Source organism: Tetrao urogallus, assembly GCF_951394365.1.
Source record: "Tetrao urogallus genome assembly, chromosome: 12".
Classification (NCBI taxonomy): domain Eukaryota; kingdom Metazoa; phylum Chordata; class Aves; order Galliformes; family Phasianidae; genus Tetrao; species Tetrao urogallus.
Window position 1 is genome coordinate 16,814,914 of NC_136825.1, and position 16,014 is coordinate 16,830,927.

At 40.3% G+C, this 16,014-nt stretch overlaps 1 protein-coding gene across 1 annotated transcript in view; it reads left to right on the plus strand.

Moving 5' to 3' along the window:
• Nucleotides 1-10,838, plus strand: part of SMPD3 (sphingomyelin phosphodiesterase 3) — a gene marked incomplete at both ends in the record, with an annotated part of 33,139 nt that extends 22,301 nt beyond the window's left edge. The window contains 4 exons of the mRNA XM_079541318.1: nt 2,017-2,106; nt 3,369-3,432; nt 9,080-9,242; nt 10,737-10,838. Of these exons, the coding sequence (XP_079397444.1) occupies nt 2,017-2,106; nt 3,369-3,432; nt 9,080-9,242; nt 10,737-10,838 (419 nt within the window). The remainder of the gene's footprint in view (nt 1-2,016; nt 2,107-3,368; nt 3,433-9,079; nt 9,243-10,736) is intronic.
• Between the last annotated feature and the right edge of the window lie 5,176 nt (nt 10,839-16,014).

A 16,014-nucleotide genomic window follows, 5' to 3' on the forward strand; every position in this document is an offset into this window, starting at 1 on the left:
TTTTGACAAATATTCTGAAACTAAGTTCTCCCTCCTAGCTATGGGGAACGATATCACAAATAGAGAATTCTCACTTACTTGAAACACCTTCCTGTCAGGTTTGTCTCACCAGTGTACAGTTTGATTGTTTTTAACCTTTTAGTTTATCATAAAAAACCATTCCAGTCAGATGAGTCCAAGTTTGTCTCATCAGCTCTGACTTCTATCAGTGCCACAGTGGCAAACTGATCCAGGCAAAATTTTAGCCTGTCTTATTTTTGAAGTTTGCAGCCATTTGATATCACAAGGGAAAGCCCAAGGAAATAAGCAATTGCACAGACTACATTCTAGACTCTTCCAGAAAAATGAAAGAAACCAACAAGCCAATTGGCTGTTCAGACTGAAAGAACAATTTGCTGCATTGCACACCTGACAAGTTTTTAGGAGGTCAGTCCTTCAATCCTCTGCCCAGGCTCCAAGATATCCTTTCACAGTCTCCTTGCAACTGTGAAGTAATTTTGAATGTAGAGAGCTGATTAGATGTTGGGGAAAAAGCTGGAATCATGTAGTGAGGCTCATCAGCTGGGGTGGATGCATTCGCTGAAAGACCATCAGCTGTGTTAATCACTCTTAATGTCAAAATGAGAAAGTGCTGTGGACACTCAGTATTACTGTACTCCACACCGCCTCCGGTGTTGTGCTTCCTCCTTAACAGGGAGAGGTTAACAGCTCCTATATCAGGCAAGAACACTATTTTGCAAATGGAGAACCAATTTGATTCCTATGGTGTGTAAGCTGCCTTGTCTCTAAATATGCACAGCTCACAATTAAAAATTTTCTGACTTTAGGGGTCCATTCTCATGCCTACTTTCATACTCTGTAGTCTTGCCAATAGTCAGTGGTAGCAGCAGCAGCTCCAAATGCAGGTGAATATTCCACCAATCCCAAGAGAAGACTCTGTGTTGCTTAGAAATTTTACACAGAATCACAGAATTGTAGGGGTTGGAAGGGACCTCCAGAGCTCATCGAGTCCAATGCCCCTGCCAAAGCAGCTCCCTACACCAGGTCGCACAGTTAGGCATCCAGGCAGGTCTTGAACATCTCCAGAGAAGGATTTTAAGCTTGTAAAAGGTGGAAATGCTTCGAGAAAGGAAGTAATTGGGACCTACTGCCAGTTTCTTTGCTATTTGACAAAACTGGAATTGCAGCAGCTGGTATTTTCAAGTTCTGATTGTACTTGCTCCTATGTACAATGATCACTATGTTATAGTGATAGGGCGCACAGAACTACAACTCACTTATATTTATACTGAGCTTCTGAAATTGTAATGTATGTATTTTTCTAGGGCTACTGTTAAATTTAGTGATCCTAGGAGCTTGATGCACTCTTGGGCTTTAAACGCAAGAAACAGAGTAGCAATTAACAAGAGATTAATTTGAAAGCTGAGAAATTGTGATGATTATATTTAGAACGTCTTTAATGCTTCAGATGATATCTCAAGTGAATTATCAATTGTCTGTCCTTTGTCTTATCTATTACAGCTTGAAACACATTCAGTCAATTCTTCTGAAGCAAGCACAGCACTAACTTTCATCTCCAGATTTACTGAGGTGTATATATAAATCCCCAGCAGCCACCTACAGCGCCATTATGAAGTCAGTCCAAATCTCTGCATCATCTGATCTCAACAAAAGTCTTCTATGAGTATAAGCATATACAGTGCAAACATGAACAGCAGAGTAAGGCAATGTGTCAGGAAACCTTCAGTTTAGAAACTAATAAATACTATCTTTTGTAGATAGACTTGGTAGGAAAACAGACATTAATTAGCAGCATTTGTTGGAATTTCTGGTTAAGACAGGATATTGCTGTGCAGTAAAACTGCCAAACTAGTTCAACCAGTTCTCTAGAAAATGCACGTAATCTGAATAGGAAGGAAGGCTTACCTTTTATTTTGCAGTAGAACATATAAACAATTGTCCACAGGCTTACAATACACAGCTGATGTCCCTTTTCTTGTGCTTCTTTCCCTGCAGAGGACAAGCTGGAGCAACAGCATTCTCTGTTTACACACTACAAAGACCCATGTCGAATTGGTCCAGGGGAGGATAAACCATGGGCAATAGGTAAGATATTCTCTCGCCATCAGTGTATCAGCTCTTGTCTGTCACTCACAGAACACCTATCAGCAGCAGGCAGTACAGCTAACTGGCAGTAACTGTTTGACTAAGACCAAATATTTGCAAGGAATTTATCTCAAAGGCAGCAGCATGTATTCTGTAAATCTTAACAATGTTTTGTTGAATTTTAATTTAGAAGGAAATAGACATGTCAAACGAGTCCAATCTAGAGCTTATGCATCAAGCCACTTGAATGCCTTCCTACCCTTACTCTACTTTTTAAATAATATCTAGATCACTTTGCAAAGAGAGCCAAATTATTGTTCCTGTGTTTTCTGTATGCAGTGAAAAGGTGCACCTTTTGATTAGAGTTCAGTCTGGTGTTACAGAAACATTGTGAGGATGTACTAGTAATTCAGCAATGTTAGGAACTTGTAGGGTTCACCTTATATAAGATTTCACAGAACTCAGATACTCAAGCATGCTGAAACTCAGATGAGCTCAGTACAGTTTTCAGTGAACAAACAGCTTCTTTTCCTATAGGAGCAATTACAACTGTGAAGATGCTAAATATAAGAATTTGGGACTACTTATTGATGTGGTTTTACTCTGTTGTAACAGAAAAGAAGTTTCTCTGCCCTTTAAACTCGAAAGGCGCAGACAATATTTTGAAAGGTTTAGAGAGAGAAGTTGCTTTTAAAGACTAAGCAAAGGCTCATCTAGAGTGTAAGTAACGAACAGGCCAGTTCCTCGTCATTAGAACCAATTATCTTTTGCTAATTTCTTGTGCATCTGGTTTGAAAATAGGATACAAGAAAAAAAATTAAGGCAAAAATTAGTAAGGAACAGGAGACAGCAACAGGTAAGAGTAAAGTTCAAGTTTTGATTGGAAGGCCTACCGGGAAAACAGAAGAGACTTAGCTAAGCACTGTGCTGTAGGTAAAGTGGAAAGAATAACGTATGGAGGGAGACAGCAAAAGAGAAAGTACTAAGTATTGTCATCCTCACTGTTACAAAGTGTATTATTACGTCTGTTCTAAAAATAATCTCTCAGACTGAAAGCATCATTTAGTCTGGCGTGAGATGCAGCCTCTGTAATAACTGCTATGGATACTACTTGTGTAACACAGAAGTGAATATAAACAGCGTTTTCAAATCAGAACAGAGTTGTCCCCCATCCCTGCCACATACACTGTCCTCAGATGCTTTTTGAGAGGCAAGTACCAGGGCACGTGCTGGGACAGTCACATTTCCCTTTCTGTCCACAGGTACCTTGCTGGATCCTGAAGGATTATATGATGAAGAAGTGTTCACTCCAGACAACCTACAGAAGTACGTAACTCCTGGTTCTCCCACATATTCTAAACAATTCTTTACAAAGCCAGTTCATTGCTTGCTATTTAACATTTCATAAATTGTGGTGTTTTTGGACCGTAAAATACATATATATATATATATATATATATTTTTAACTATGGAAGTCTTGGGGTAGAGGGAAGAAAGGGAAGGAAAACAGCTCCTTCTCAAAGCCAGATTGAATTGGCTTCAGTGGGTGAAAAGATGAGAGCAACTGCTGTCAGTGTGTTTTGTTTCTAGAGTTAGTCCTACCTGAACAGGTCCCTAGGAGGAGGAACTCTGAGCACTGCCGAAAAGGGCATGCAGGCAGCTTGTCTGAAGATCTCTCTACAGGCAGTCAGTTCCATGGCAGTGGCACTGTAAAGGACAGAAACAAAAGTGAAATGTAATTTTCCTCAAATAAATTTAAAAAGAAAAAAAAATATTGTAAGGTTTGAAACAACCCATTAACTAGAAAGCTTGCAAATCTCAGTAAGCTCACTCAGCAAGCTCACAAACATAGAGAGAGGAATCTATTAAAAACAAAAACATCAGACATAACTAGGAATGTAACTGACTGTCTTTCAGAAATGCTAGTACAGCACTGCTTTGGAAGAGTACAGTACTTGTTTTGTGTTAGAGGAGTTCCACCACATACAGAAACCCTCTTAATTTGTAAGAGCCCTAAGCTGAACTTTTTGATTACCTATGCATTAATATTATGAATATGAATTACCTATGCTGAGTAATATGCCAGTGGAAAGAAATTAATTAGCTTTGTACACTTTAGAGCCGCAGTTAATGATGTGCTCAGCCTTTGTGCACCTTCTCTGCCTTCATAGCCAGTGTCATGGACAAAGTGTATTATCACCATGACTAACTACAGAAGATGTCCTAGCATTTTGATATGAGAATATACTGAAGTTAAGATATCTGAATGAATAAGTGTGCAGATTCTTCAATTAGTGCATGCAGAGGAAATGGTGCAGCCCACAGGCACAATTTACCTCGGTGCTTTTATTCAGAAGTGCAGTGCATGGTATCGATGGACGCTCAGGTGAAGGCCACCCCAAGTTTTCCTCTTATCAGTTTTGAACGTACATCTATTGTATATTGTTATTGCCTTTCTAAGGTCTTGGTTTCATTTATATTCAAAAGATAAGGATTCCTTACACTCAGTCCTATTTTACACATTCAAAAACCTGCAAAATTTCTGGACATTTCTATTTACATGTTAAAAAACATGAATTTAGTACAGGATTTTGGGTAAGTAAAAGGTAATTTGGCCTCTACAATCAAGTTTGCAAATGCAAATCTGTATGTGGGAGTAACATTCTATTTTATGGTTCCAAAAGCAGGCTTGGAGCTCTTTAAAAAATAAAAAATAAAATCTGTGTTTTCAAGCAGCCTTTTGAGCCAATCTGTCACCAAATTAATTTGGGGATATTTTGCTTTATTCCCTTAAAAGTTACTTGTAATTAAATTCCACTGACGTATCCAAATGATAGACAAATAGCCATTAGATGACCCACAGAGATTGAGAACGTTACTTGTACTACCTAAGTGTGTATACAGACTTCAGCATGAGATAACTGGAAAACATTCTTGAATTCTGGTAACAGAACATACGTTAAGACTTTCTGACTACTAAAAGTGGCATTCAGTTTTCTTCAATATATGATAATTCTTTTAAACCTATGAGAAAAGCAGTAGCTTCTTATGCACATCTGCAGGATAATGAGGATCTGAATGTGTAAATTATGTAGATGTGCTTTGATATTAGAGAAACAGTTGCTTCTGCAAGAGGCCAAGACAGCCTGTCCTCTCATCCCTGCGAGGTACTGGTAATTGCAGTTGTAGAAATTACCAATAAATGCAGCTAAATTCAAAGTCATTAATGAAAGCCAGCCTTAAAAACGTTGGAAGCATTTTTAAAGTGTCTTTCCAAACATTTAAATGAATTACTTAGAGACTATGGAGTGTTATTGCCAGCACTGAAGCTGTGGAGCCCCTTCCAGCTAACGGATAGCATTCAGATACTCAGCAAAACAGGTTATGGCCTGAAACTGAACCATTCTTACAATTTTTCAGTAATAAACTTTGATCAAGCTTTACAGATATTTAAAACAGACATTTCAATTGGCAACGTAAGCTATGCAGAGAATTATTTCTACGTCAGCAGTCTGTTGTAGTTTATAAATAAAATTAAGTAGTTTGCGTTAGCAAGCTAATTAGACAATGAAAGCAGAACAACCTAGTTCTTAAGTCTCTACTTAACGTTAAGTGCAGCATACGTGGAACACTGGAACTGGAGAACCTACTTGGTACAAATAATGAGTAAGGCATTTATAATTATAGAACAACTAATAAGCTGGGCGTAATGATCTGAGGCCCTACTGCAGTGCTAGAAGCTGCACAAGCTTCTGCTCAGAGGCTTCATGAAACGCAAACAGCTGATCTTCTATCGCAACATTGGCATTAAAGCTAGGACTGGAACGAGGCCATTTTAACCTCTGAAACCCTAAACACAGTCCAGAACAGAAGAGCACAACACAGCTTAAAAAAAAAAACAAACAGTGATTTAAAAGGAAATTTTTCTTGACTCCGCTGCCACCAGTGGCTCCAGCCTACTGGCAGGAACACCAGAAAAAGTTTCAGTGGCTTCTCAGCTGAATGGGAGGTGGTCCCTTGAGGAGTAAGCTTACGGCTGCCTTACCTCTGCTGCTCCTCATGCTCCTCTGCTCAAAGCAGCTGCAGGCAGTACTACAAACTAGCAACACAGCAATGCCTGACAGAACTTTCACACTTATGGATTAATTGGGATAGGAGATGTTTAAAGGAAAAAAAGGCCCAATTACTTGTTATCTTGCCTAAAAATTAAGGCAACTATTCTGAAAATAAATAAATCAGATTTAGTTTTGCAGCAGTCATTAGTTCTGTTCACCTTACCTGTTAGAATCTCATAACCTGATCTTTGGTACTTGTCCCTGTTTCTTGTAGGGAGAGACAGCAAACCCTTACGAATAAAGTGACAGAAGTTTTAATCAAAAGTAGAAGCACCCCCTCTTGCAATTTGTTCTCTGCAGGTATCTGAAAAATAATATTTCTCCTCCTTGCCCAGTTGCCCTGTGTTCACACTCACAAAGACAGAACTGACACTAAAACAAATCCATCTTTTAAATTAATGCATGCAAGTTTTTGTGGATGATACTGCAGCACTAATCAGCAGTTTCTTCTACTTTGTTTCTTAATTGGCTTTGCCAAATATAAATACAATTTTTGGAAGAGGTCAGTTTCATCAAAGAGATTGCTTTCAGGTATTCAATCATTTGCAGTAGTTCTCTAAAATCAGCTTGCAAATGGGTTGCAGAGAGTAAGCTAATTTCATACCAGTTATTAGATGACAGTCTAAACTTGCACAGTACATAAAAGGAAGCTTACTTTTATGTAAACTGGTTACTGTAAACTGAAGGAATCTCCAATGCTTCGCTAAGTCCAAAGGGAGTTAGAAAATGTCTGACTAAGTAGCTAACTATATGACTGTAGCTTTGCCACTTTTATCTTCTGGACGCACATGAAGTACTTGCAGATCTCAACTGACCCAGTCTTACTGACTGTAACATTAATGAGACCTAATCAACTGTACCAAGTACTTTGTCCCCTCTCTGACCAGCCAGAGACTTGAAAGAGACAATTTGACAGAGAAACCATTTAAATCTCAAACACAGAAACATGTTGTGAAGATCTAGTCATTGTCTCTTGGGTTTTTTTTTTTTTCATTCTGTATATTCACATAAAAAATCTCCCAAACCCATAAAAATTATCCAAAGTCGAGTATTCTAAACTGGGTGATCAAAAGCACTTTATGTTCTTCCAAGGTGAAATTAAAGGCTTTGTACCTGCCAGAACCCAAGCTCAGGCGCAGTGTTTCTCTTGCAGCACTTTGATGTAGCTTAATGGTGCAATCGGCTCTGGAGCAGATACAAAGAAGGGCAACAGGGCTTTTGAAGGGCTTGGAGAATGTGCCCTACAAGGAGCAACTGAAGGAACTGGGGCTGTTCAGTCTGGGGAAAAGGAGGCTGAGGGGAGACTTACTGCTCTCTTCCAATACCTGCAAGGTGCTTACAGCAGAGCAGGGCTGGTCTCTTCTTATTGGTCACAGGTGATGAGAGGAAATGGCCTCAAGTTGCACCAGGGGAGGTTTAGATATCAGGAAAAGCTTCTCTACATTAAGGGTTGTTAAGCACTGCAGCGGGCTGCCCAGGGAGGTGGATGAGTCACCATCCCGGATGTGCTTAAAAACCGTCTGGAGGTGGTGCTTAGGGACGTGGCTTAGTGGAGGACTGTTAGAGTTCTGGTTAGGTTGTGGCTGAATTCGGTGATCATTGATGTCTTTTCCAACCTGAGCAATTCTGTGATTCTACAATGGAAACCACAGAGCCTCATGCTAAGATTTTGGCAGGTAAGTAGTAAAGGAAAACGATTTTCAGGGAGGTGACTGAAAAACATTTGCTTCTGTATTTTGAGCCAGACAGAAAAAAACGCCACCTAGTCTGTCCCTCTCTGCATGCAGTAACCATGCAAAACAGCTAGCACTGTACTTGTTACATTAACTGAGTGCTATCCTGCAACTGCAGCTCCTGCATTGACATGCACAATCACCTGTTGTCTGTAGAGGCACCGTGGTAGATCTTCTAAATAGAACACAAGATTGTAAAGCAAGTTTGCAGTAAAACAATACATAATAGCTTAGCAACACAGAATTGTTGTAGAAGAGTAACGGGAACCTTTGTGGGCTATCTAGCCCAAAAAACACATTCAAAGCAGGGCTGACTTCAAAGTCAAATCAAGTTACTCAGGGCCTTAATAACCTTCTGTATAAAATACACTGTTAAGGTTTAAGAACCCAAACTAAATTTTTTAATGGGAAATGTGCAACTTATCTGCCCAAATACAAGACTTGTACCTGGAGAAGTAATTCTTCATTTTGACTGTTTAATGCATGGCCTGGGGCTGTGTAATCTCTGTGCAAGATGAGGGAAATGAAAATAGTGTCACATTCAGGAATCAAACACCTATTACTTGGTAGTAAAGTAAGCTCAGGGTTCAAGACACATTAACTTGATGCAGAGGATTGCTCAAAACCAACTACTGCATGCCCAAATGCCAGCTCCTGAAAACCATGCCGCTCATCCATGTGTAAACGTGGCTGTCTTCCTTCAAACAGAGGAACACAGAATTGAGAGTATCAAAAGTCCTTAGCTGTGCTGTAAGGTTATCTGCAAATCATCTCCTTTCTGCTGGATTCAGCAGTGCTGGAAATCAACTGTGGGTTGCATTGCACTACAGAGAGCAGGTCAGCAAGGTTTTCCTCTACGCTTTTTGTTCTCCTGGCTACAAGAGTAGGTCTGCAGGACCAGCGCACAGCATCAGTGCTGCCAAACAAGGCTGTAAGAGCACCGTTAGCAGTGGTGCAACCTCACATTGAAAAATTCTGGAAGAAATTGTTCTTCATGCTGCACGTTTAACAGTTCTTTTGGACAAGCATTGCCCTTACTGGGGAGTTGGAGAGAATCCAGCGTAATGCACAAAGGCACAGGATGAGCCAACATTGAATGTAATTTTATTTTTTCCAATGAAACAGGGTGCTGGAAAGTGAAGACGGAAGGAAAGGATACTTAGTCTATCCCACCAGCAAGAACCATGGTTCCAGTCAGAAGGGGAGGAAGGCATCATTGAAAGGAAACGGCAGGAGGATTGACTACATGCTTTATACAGAAGAAGGTCTCTACCTGGAATGGAAAGTGGTGAGTTTCACAGTTAACAAAGAAGAGCCACAGCTCACACAACAGACTTGTCTGGATGGCGCTGCAGCCCCTTCAGCCTGAGTCCCAGCTTACATTCCCAGAAAAACACAGTGCTTTGGTATCTTCTACATTAATGCAAGTACTGAGTTTGTAAGCCTACTAGATACATTTTAGATGGAGCTGTAGGAACACTTGACCATATGCTGCCCTCCAAAATGAACAGTAAACCTTGTTTCCATTCCGTAAACTTTTGCCAGACAAAATGTTCTGGCTGATGCTTCCCCTACCAACAATCTGAATATTCTTTAATCTTTTAAAGTGTCTGGATGTGCTTTTATTATGCTTATGAAAATTTACAAGTCTGTGATACAAATGCAGGAGCTGACGTGGAGTAACTAGAATGAGAACCTGCAGTGCACTGTCTGCTCCCTCACAGGGGACCTTGCCTTAAACAGAACTCCAGGATGAAAATGACAAACTTGTTCACACTTATTCTGTATAACCCATCACAATTACCAGAAGAGCAGGTAATCAAGCAATTCAGCATAGCTCAGCAGATGATAACTCCATCCATCTGCACACTCCACAGGCACGGCTGCTGAGCAGCTAACTTTTTTTAAGGCTTTCCATTTCAAATGCAAAAATGCCCACAGTGCATCTGTATGATAAACCCATCTTCCATTCACACAATCAGCGTGTCAAGCCAACATTTGAATGGATTTGACCCAGATTATGCCTCTGATAAGATTCATGCTGACCGCATAAAGAAATACGTGGCCATGAAGAGGCTACGGGCTGCTTCCCCTTAGGACATGCTAGTTTACGCTGGCCAAAAAGCTCCTGCAGAGCTGCATCTCTCTGCTTTCTGCAAGCCATTTCAGAGTACTGGCGAAGTTAGTAGCTAGCCTACAGGAGGGGACAGCTGAATTGGGTTAAGAGAACATTAAGATTGTTAATATTCAGCTTTCAGAAGCTGGGAAGCAAGCAGTCTTTCATACAGAAATTTAATTTGATTGTACAACACTTTGCTAGGACAAAGGCTGGAACTGATACACAAGGAGCAGGGTCCTGACCACCTCATGTTCGCATGAAGCTTAGAATCTCAGCCTAACAAAGTCAGCCTTTCAGCTGTACGCCATGCCCACGGCAGTACAACCTGCCCTTCCAAGAGACATTTCCTTGCAGGTAAGGATTACCTACCACAGCATTATAGATAAGCCTATTGGGAATAACAGTGGTTTACTATAAGCAGAAAGAAAAGGGTACAGCTGTAGCCTAAGCGGTGCTCCTGGTTAACTGCATCACTGACGTGCCGTGTGCGACAGAGCACTGATTTACCATCAGTTCCAGCCAATGCCAGACTAGTCCCATACATCTACTAATACCGTAAAGCAGCCAAAAGTAAGCCAAAGAGTGGCTAAAAGATGCATCTTAGTGCACGATATAGCAGATAAATTTTCAAATTTCCTTTCTTACTTTTATTTCCACCTGCAGGAAGTAGAAGAGTTCAGCTTTATTACCCAGCTAGCAGGCTTGACAGATCACCTACCAGTAGCAATGCGTCTCATGGTGTCTACAGGAGAAGATGACCCTTAAAACTTACCAGCTTGGAGAGATTAGAAGAAGGAAATGTTAATGATATTAAGAAAATATCACAAGATTGGAATGAACTATTCTGGTGCCACGTTAGGAAAAATGACCAGACCTGACCCAGGCTACTCCCCAGAACGTACCAACAATGGAGTATAAAAAAAGGGAAGAAATTGAAGGCTGTGGCCAAAAGCCACTGTCACAAGTTGCTCAGGCAACAGGGCAGGCCTGTACTACAATGTTTTCACTGTGGACCGAATGGAACTAAGATGGAAGTCCTAACTCCTTCTGAACCAGTGCCATTCTTACTAAAACATGTTTTTATACTAATATATAGCACAATTTAGTTTGTAATTAGTCTGTGGGTTAGTGCTGCTCAATGGTTTTTTGCTTAATTTCTTTGTATAACTAAGAAGCTAAAGCTTTTTTTCTTTTCTTTAGCCTGTTGAAGTTGTAGTAGCGTGCTTGCATCAGTAGCATGCGCCCGCACTGCATGCCACTCTGAGATAAAATAGTAAGATACCATGGGGAATATCAGAATGGAAGTTAACTCAAAAATCAGATACCAGCCAAAACAAGGCATTCTGGGACTAGCAAACCCTTCCATTATTACAGAAAGATATTAAAGCAAACAAAGGAAAACTCTGTTCTATTTGAAAACCAATATTATCCTCTCTCTTTTAAGGATATTTGTAACGAAAAGTAGAATTAAGACATTAAGACATTTTATCACCCTTCTTCCAGCTGCGTTGCCACTGGAACTGTTAAGCGTTTTGTCTGAATAATGACTCCAGAATTGGGCCTTTGCTTTTCTAACCGCAAGTCATTCCCTTAAGAAGAAATACGGTTCCCCTGTAATGTTTTTTTTCTCTTATCCACGTGGGGCAGTTCTGAATTATGGTTTGGGATGATGTATGTATTACAGTAGAGTGAATAGATTCCTGCAGTACCATTGGGAACACCAGAGCCAACATTCTGCCTTAGCTAGGAAGAGTAAATGGGAAATAGCTTGTAAAATGCATGTTAGATATAGAGTTAACGTAAATGACGTTCTGGGGGAAAGTATAGAACAGTGTTTAACCAATAAGGCAGGATTGACTTCATTCTCCAAAGGAATCAGTACACTTGAAGGGAAAGCACAGCACAGGTAGCTACAGAGTAGCTAGAGAACTGAACTGTGACTCAGCATTCAGCAATGACTGCCTTTGAGCTGAGCCTAGAAGCAGTCTGTGAGACACAGCCCATTTGTTACACACTCGCAGACTTCCAGTAGGGGTTTTACAGTAAAATTCATATATTCTTCCCACTGCAGCTCCTTAAATGTGGGGCTGCCCCCAGTTTGCCATCTTATTCCAATGACCTGACCTACTCAGACTCTATAACTTTAATTTAATTAAAAAAAAAAAAAAAAAAAAGCAAAAAAAAAAAAAGCTGAGAGAGTCAGGTCCATAGAGATTTCAATTCAAAAGGGTTTGTGTTGATAGAAAAATGAAACCCCTTGTGTTTTAGCCAATACTTAGTTTCTTCTGCTTAATTCCTCTCCAATATTTGAGGTCTTACTTCTATATTGCAAGTTCCCCATGTTGAGGAGAATTAGTCTAATACTAACTCCATTAAATAAACTCTTCTTTCAGTTATGCTGGCCACAAACTCCTGATGATCTTGTTATGGTTTAGTTTATACCTGCTAGGAATCAGCTTGAGCTAAATCAAAAGAAATTAGACTTAAATTAGAAATCCTAGTCTGCAGAGCCTTTTGTACTGGCTTAATTAACTACAGTAAACAACTGAACTTATATTTAGATCAGCCTGATTTTGCAAGTTGCAGACTCTTCGTAGTCACGGAAGTACTGCTCAGACAGCATTGGCTCATTCCCAGGAGGCTGTAGGCCCCTGCTCACGCTCTCCCAGGGCCCCTCTACTATTGACGTGTCCTACGCCTCATTCCCAGTCCTGGCCTCCCTTCAGCAGAGACTGCCTCTTGCAAGTGTACTGTGCCAAACCATGCAAAGTAACCCATGGGGACTCAAAAAATGGATCCAGACTCAATTCCCCCTTTTGATAAAATTAGGAATTCAAGTTTACAGCATCAGAGACTTTAGTGTACTGTCCCAGTGCACCACCAGTTTCCCACTTTGTACGTTTCTCTTTATACAGAGGGTGCACGTAAGTGCAATGTGTTTTTCTGGTTTCTTATCTTTCCATCCAATTCAGAAAGACTTGTACCTGAAATAATGCTTTTAATCCTATTTTCTACCTTGCTTGTATTTTATGAACCTTTTTAAAAAAGAAAAAAAAAATACAAACAGTATCAGTAGCAATTTGTGTGCTGTCCAGCAGCTATTTCTCAGTAGTGAGATTAAATATAAGGTATGGTATTTTTAATAGCTTTCCTAACAATGTAAATTACAATTTGATATCCATTTCGCTAAGTGTCAGTCGCAGGAGCTGAATTTGACACTGTGTGGGACATAGTCATAAACTACTGCCAAACAATCTTTCATTATTTACAGTAAAACCAACTTTGTCTAAATTACTTCAAAATTAGTTCAACAGCTTTGTGCTGACCAAAAATGAGGCACTTTTGTCAACTTTTTGAAATATGTTGAGAAATATTTTTTCAAATTCAAAGTAAACTGTTTTAGATTTTGATGTTCTTAGCTTTTCAGTGATCAGTACATGGATAGATGTAAAGCATTCTCTTTAAACAGTGCACACACATTTAACCAGTCTAAGTAGTTCTTAACTAATTTACTGTCTTAAGGATCTACCTTTGCAAGAGACTGATGCTGGGAGGTACAGCTGTGTGGCACCACTGTACAGATGCTCCTTGCTTTTTTTGCATTGATCCTGTGCCTTCTGATGCCTTGATAATCTTGCAGAAGTCAGAGAGCATATGTACCGGTAAACTGTACAGAAACTTTCTTTTCCAGAAGAGCAACATCCTGGGTAGAAAACAGTTCAGCTACACTACTACTACTCTTCCATACCCTGTCTCACAAAGAACCGTTCCGACAATGTCAGTCCTGGCAGGATATCAATCATGACAAGCCTTAGACAAGCCTTGTTATTACGTAACAGCATATTCACATAAAAAATAAAAAAGGGCAGAGCATTCCCAGGAAATTGAACCCTGGATAGCTTTTTTAGATGTCAATCCTACTTTGCTGAAGGACGGCACGACAATTTATTAGTAGGATGTTATTAATAAGAAATTTGAGTTAAGCTTAATCTACTGTTGCTTACCCCACTTTGTACAGGAGTTTCAGATATCATCAAGAAGTGGGTGATAATGCTATTCTTGGTTTAATAACTGCCACTCAACATGGCTACTGTAGATGATGTGTCATCTGTTTTTATAAAAGCTAGATAACATCTTCTGTTTCTCATGTTCAATTTGCATTTCACAATAGCAGTTCTAGAACAAGTGAACAAAAGACACAAATGAGGACAGCTGAAAACTATGAACTTCCAGAAGATTCAAGGATGTCAGGTCCTTATAAAGTCAGTACCTTTAGATCACTTTAGGAACACAACCTACAGAGAACAGTATGTAGCTTCTCAGGCACGTTCAGAGCCAGTTCCTTTGTGCACTGCTTGGCGGCCTGAAAGGGACACATGAGCCACCTGCTTTCCACCACAGCTCAGCCACTGAGGCGAGGGTCGTAATGCTTCATGCTACGTGAGAAAGTGTTTACCAAATAATTACAGTAGTGGCCAGCTAGCTCTATTGTCATTGCCAACTGGATGCTTAATTGAAGCAGTCCAAAGCAGCTTAACAAACTGTGACACAATGGCTCCGAGGGGAGCCTGCAGCCTTCTGAGGTATGGCCAGCTTGGAGAAACTCTGGAGGAAGCCATCTTGTCTAAGGAGTGGACTTGTCTTGTGCAAGAATCATTACAAGGCTTTGTCCCAGAAGCACTCTCAGCTAGTCAGGCTAGAGCTCAGTCCTGCTTGCTGGATAAGACAGTAGGGTTTAAGGAACTTACAAATCCATTATTTTTAATTTTATTTTTTAAATAGCCTTTGTTTGGTGGTCCAGATGAAGCAGATCTGACTGTCTCCAGTTTGGTCTCTGAGCTACCCTCAGATCACATCGGTGTCAGCACATATCATCAGCTCAGAAATGAAGCATTTTCACCTCCTCCTGGCACCGCAGGATGAGAACAGAAATACCTACAATTTTGAGCACTTTGAAAAACTCCCAATTTTACCATTCATTATTATGAGGTTCAAATTCTTACTGAAGGTCTCGTTTTTCCATGCCATCTTGTTTTAAATACAATCTCGATGATTTTAAAATCTTGTATTATTGCTGAGGTTTAGAATCCTGTAAGAATAACAACCTTTTTTTATTTCAATAATTTTTTCGGTATTGTATCCTTCTGGGACCTAACGTTTTTATATGGTAAGCACACACCTTCTGACATTTTGTTATAAATGTATTAAAAAATAAAAAATTAAATATTTTCATTGGTTTCTTTGCCTGTAAGAAAACCACAACCTTTGACCTGGTAAGAACAAGGTATTTTGAACAACAGGGAGAGGTTTTTTTTGTCTTTTATTGGTGCTGAAAGGAATTACTGGTTGATGCAGACAAGATAATAAAATTTCAAGGCTCAAATGTTTCTTTGCAGTCCCCTTCTTCTGGTTTTGTGGTGCAGGGTCTGATATCACTAACAAAAGTTTCACTCTTAAGATGTAGCTCCTTAATTAAACACTTGCCTGCTGTCTCATTGGACGATCAAGTGCAGCCCCATTGCGTTGTGCCCATTTTAGTGAGTCTGCAGACAATAAAGGCTGAGAGATCCGAGTGCTTTGAATTCAACAGCCTGGCTTCTACTGCTTACACACCTCCCTGCACAGAAACCCTGCTCAGTTTCAAGGCCTGCAGCGTTCACACAAGCATGCACTTCACCTGCTGCAGGCTGCAGAACTCTGCGCCTCATCCCAAGTCCACACCTTCAGTTTGGGATATTCATACTGCATTGCACTCTGCTAGCATTTAATAGATGAACGCAACAACAGTTTATTATGCAGCTGTGCATCACAGAACGGCCAGGGTTGGAAGGGACCTCGAGGATCATGAAGCTCCAACTTGCCACAGGCAGGGCCACCAACCTCCACATTTCATAGCAGCCCAGGCTGCCCAGGGCCCCATCCAACCCGGCCTTGCACACCT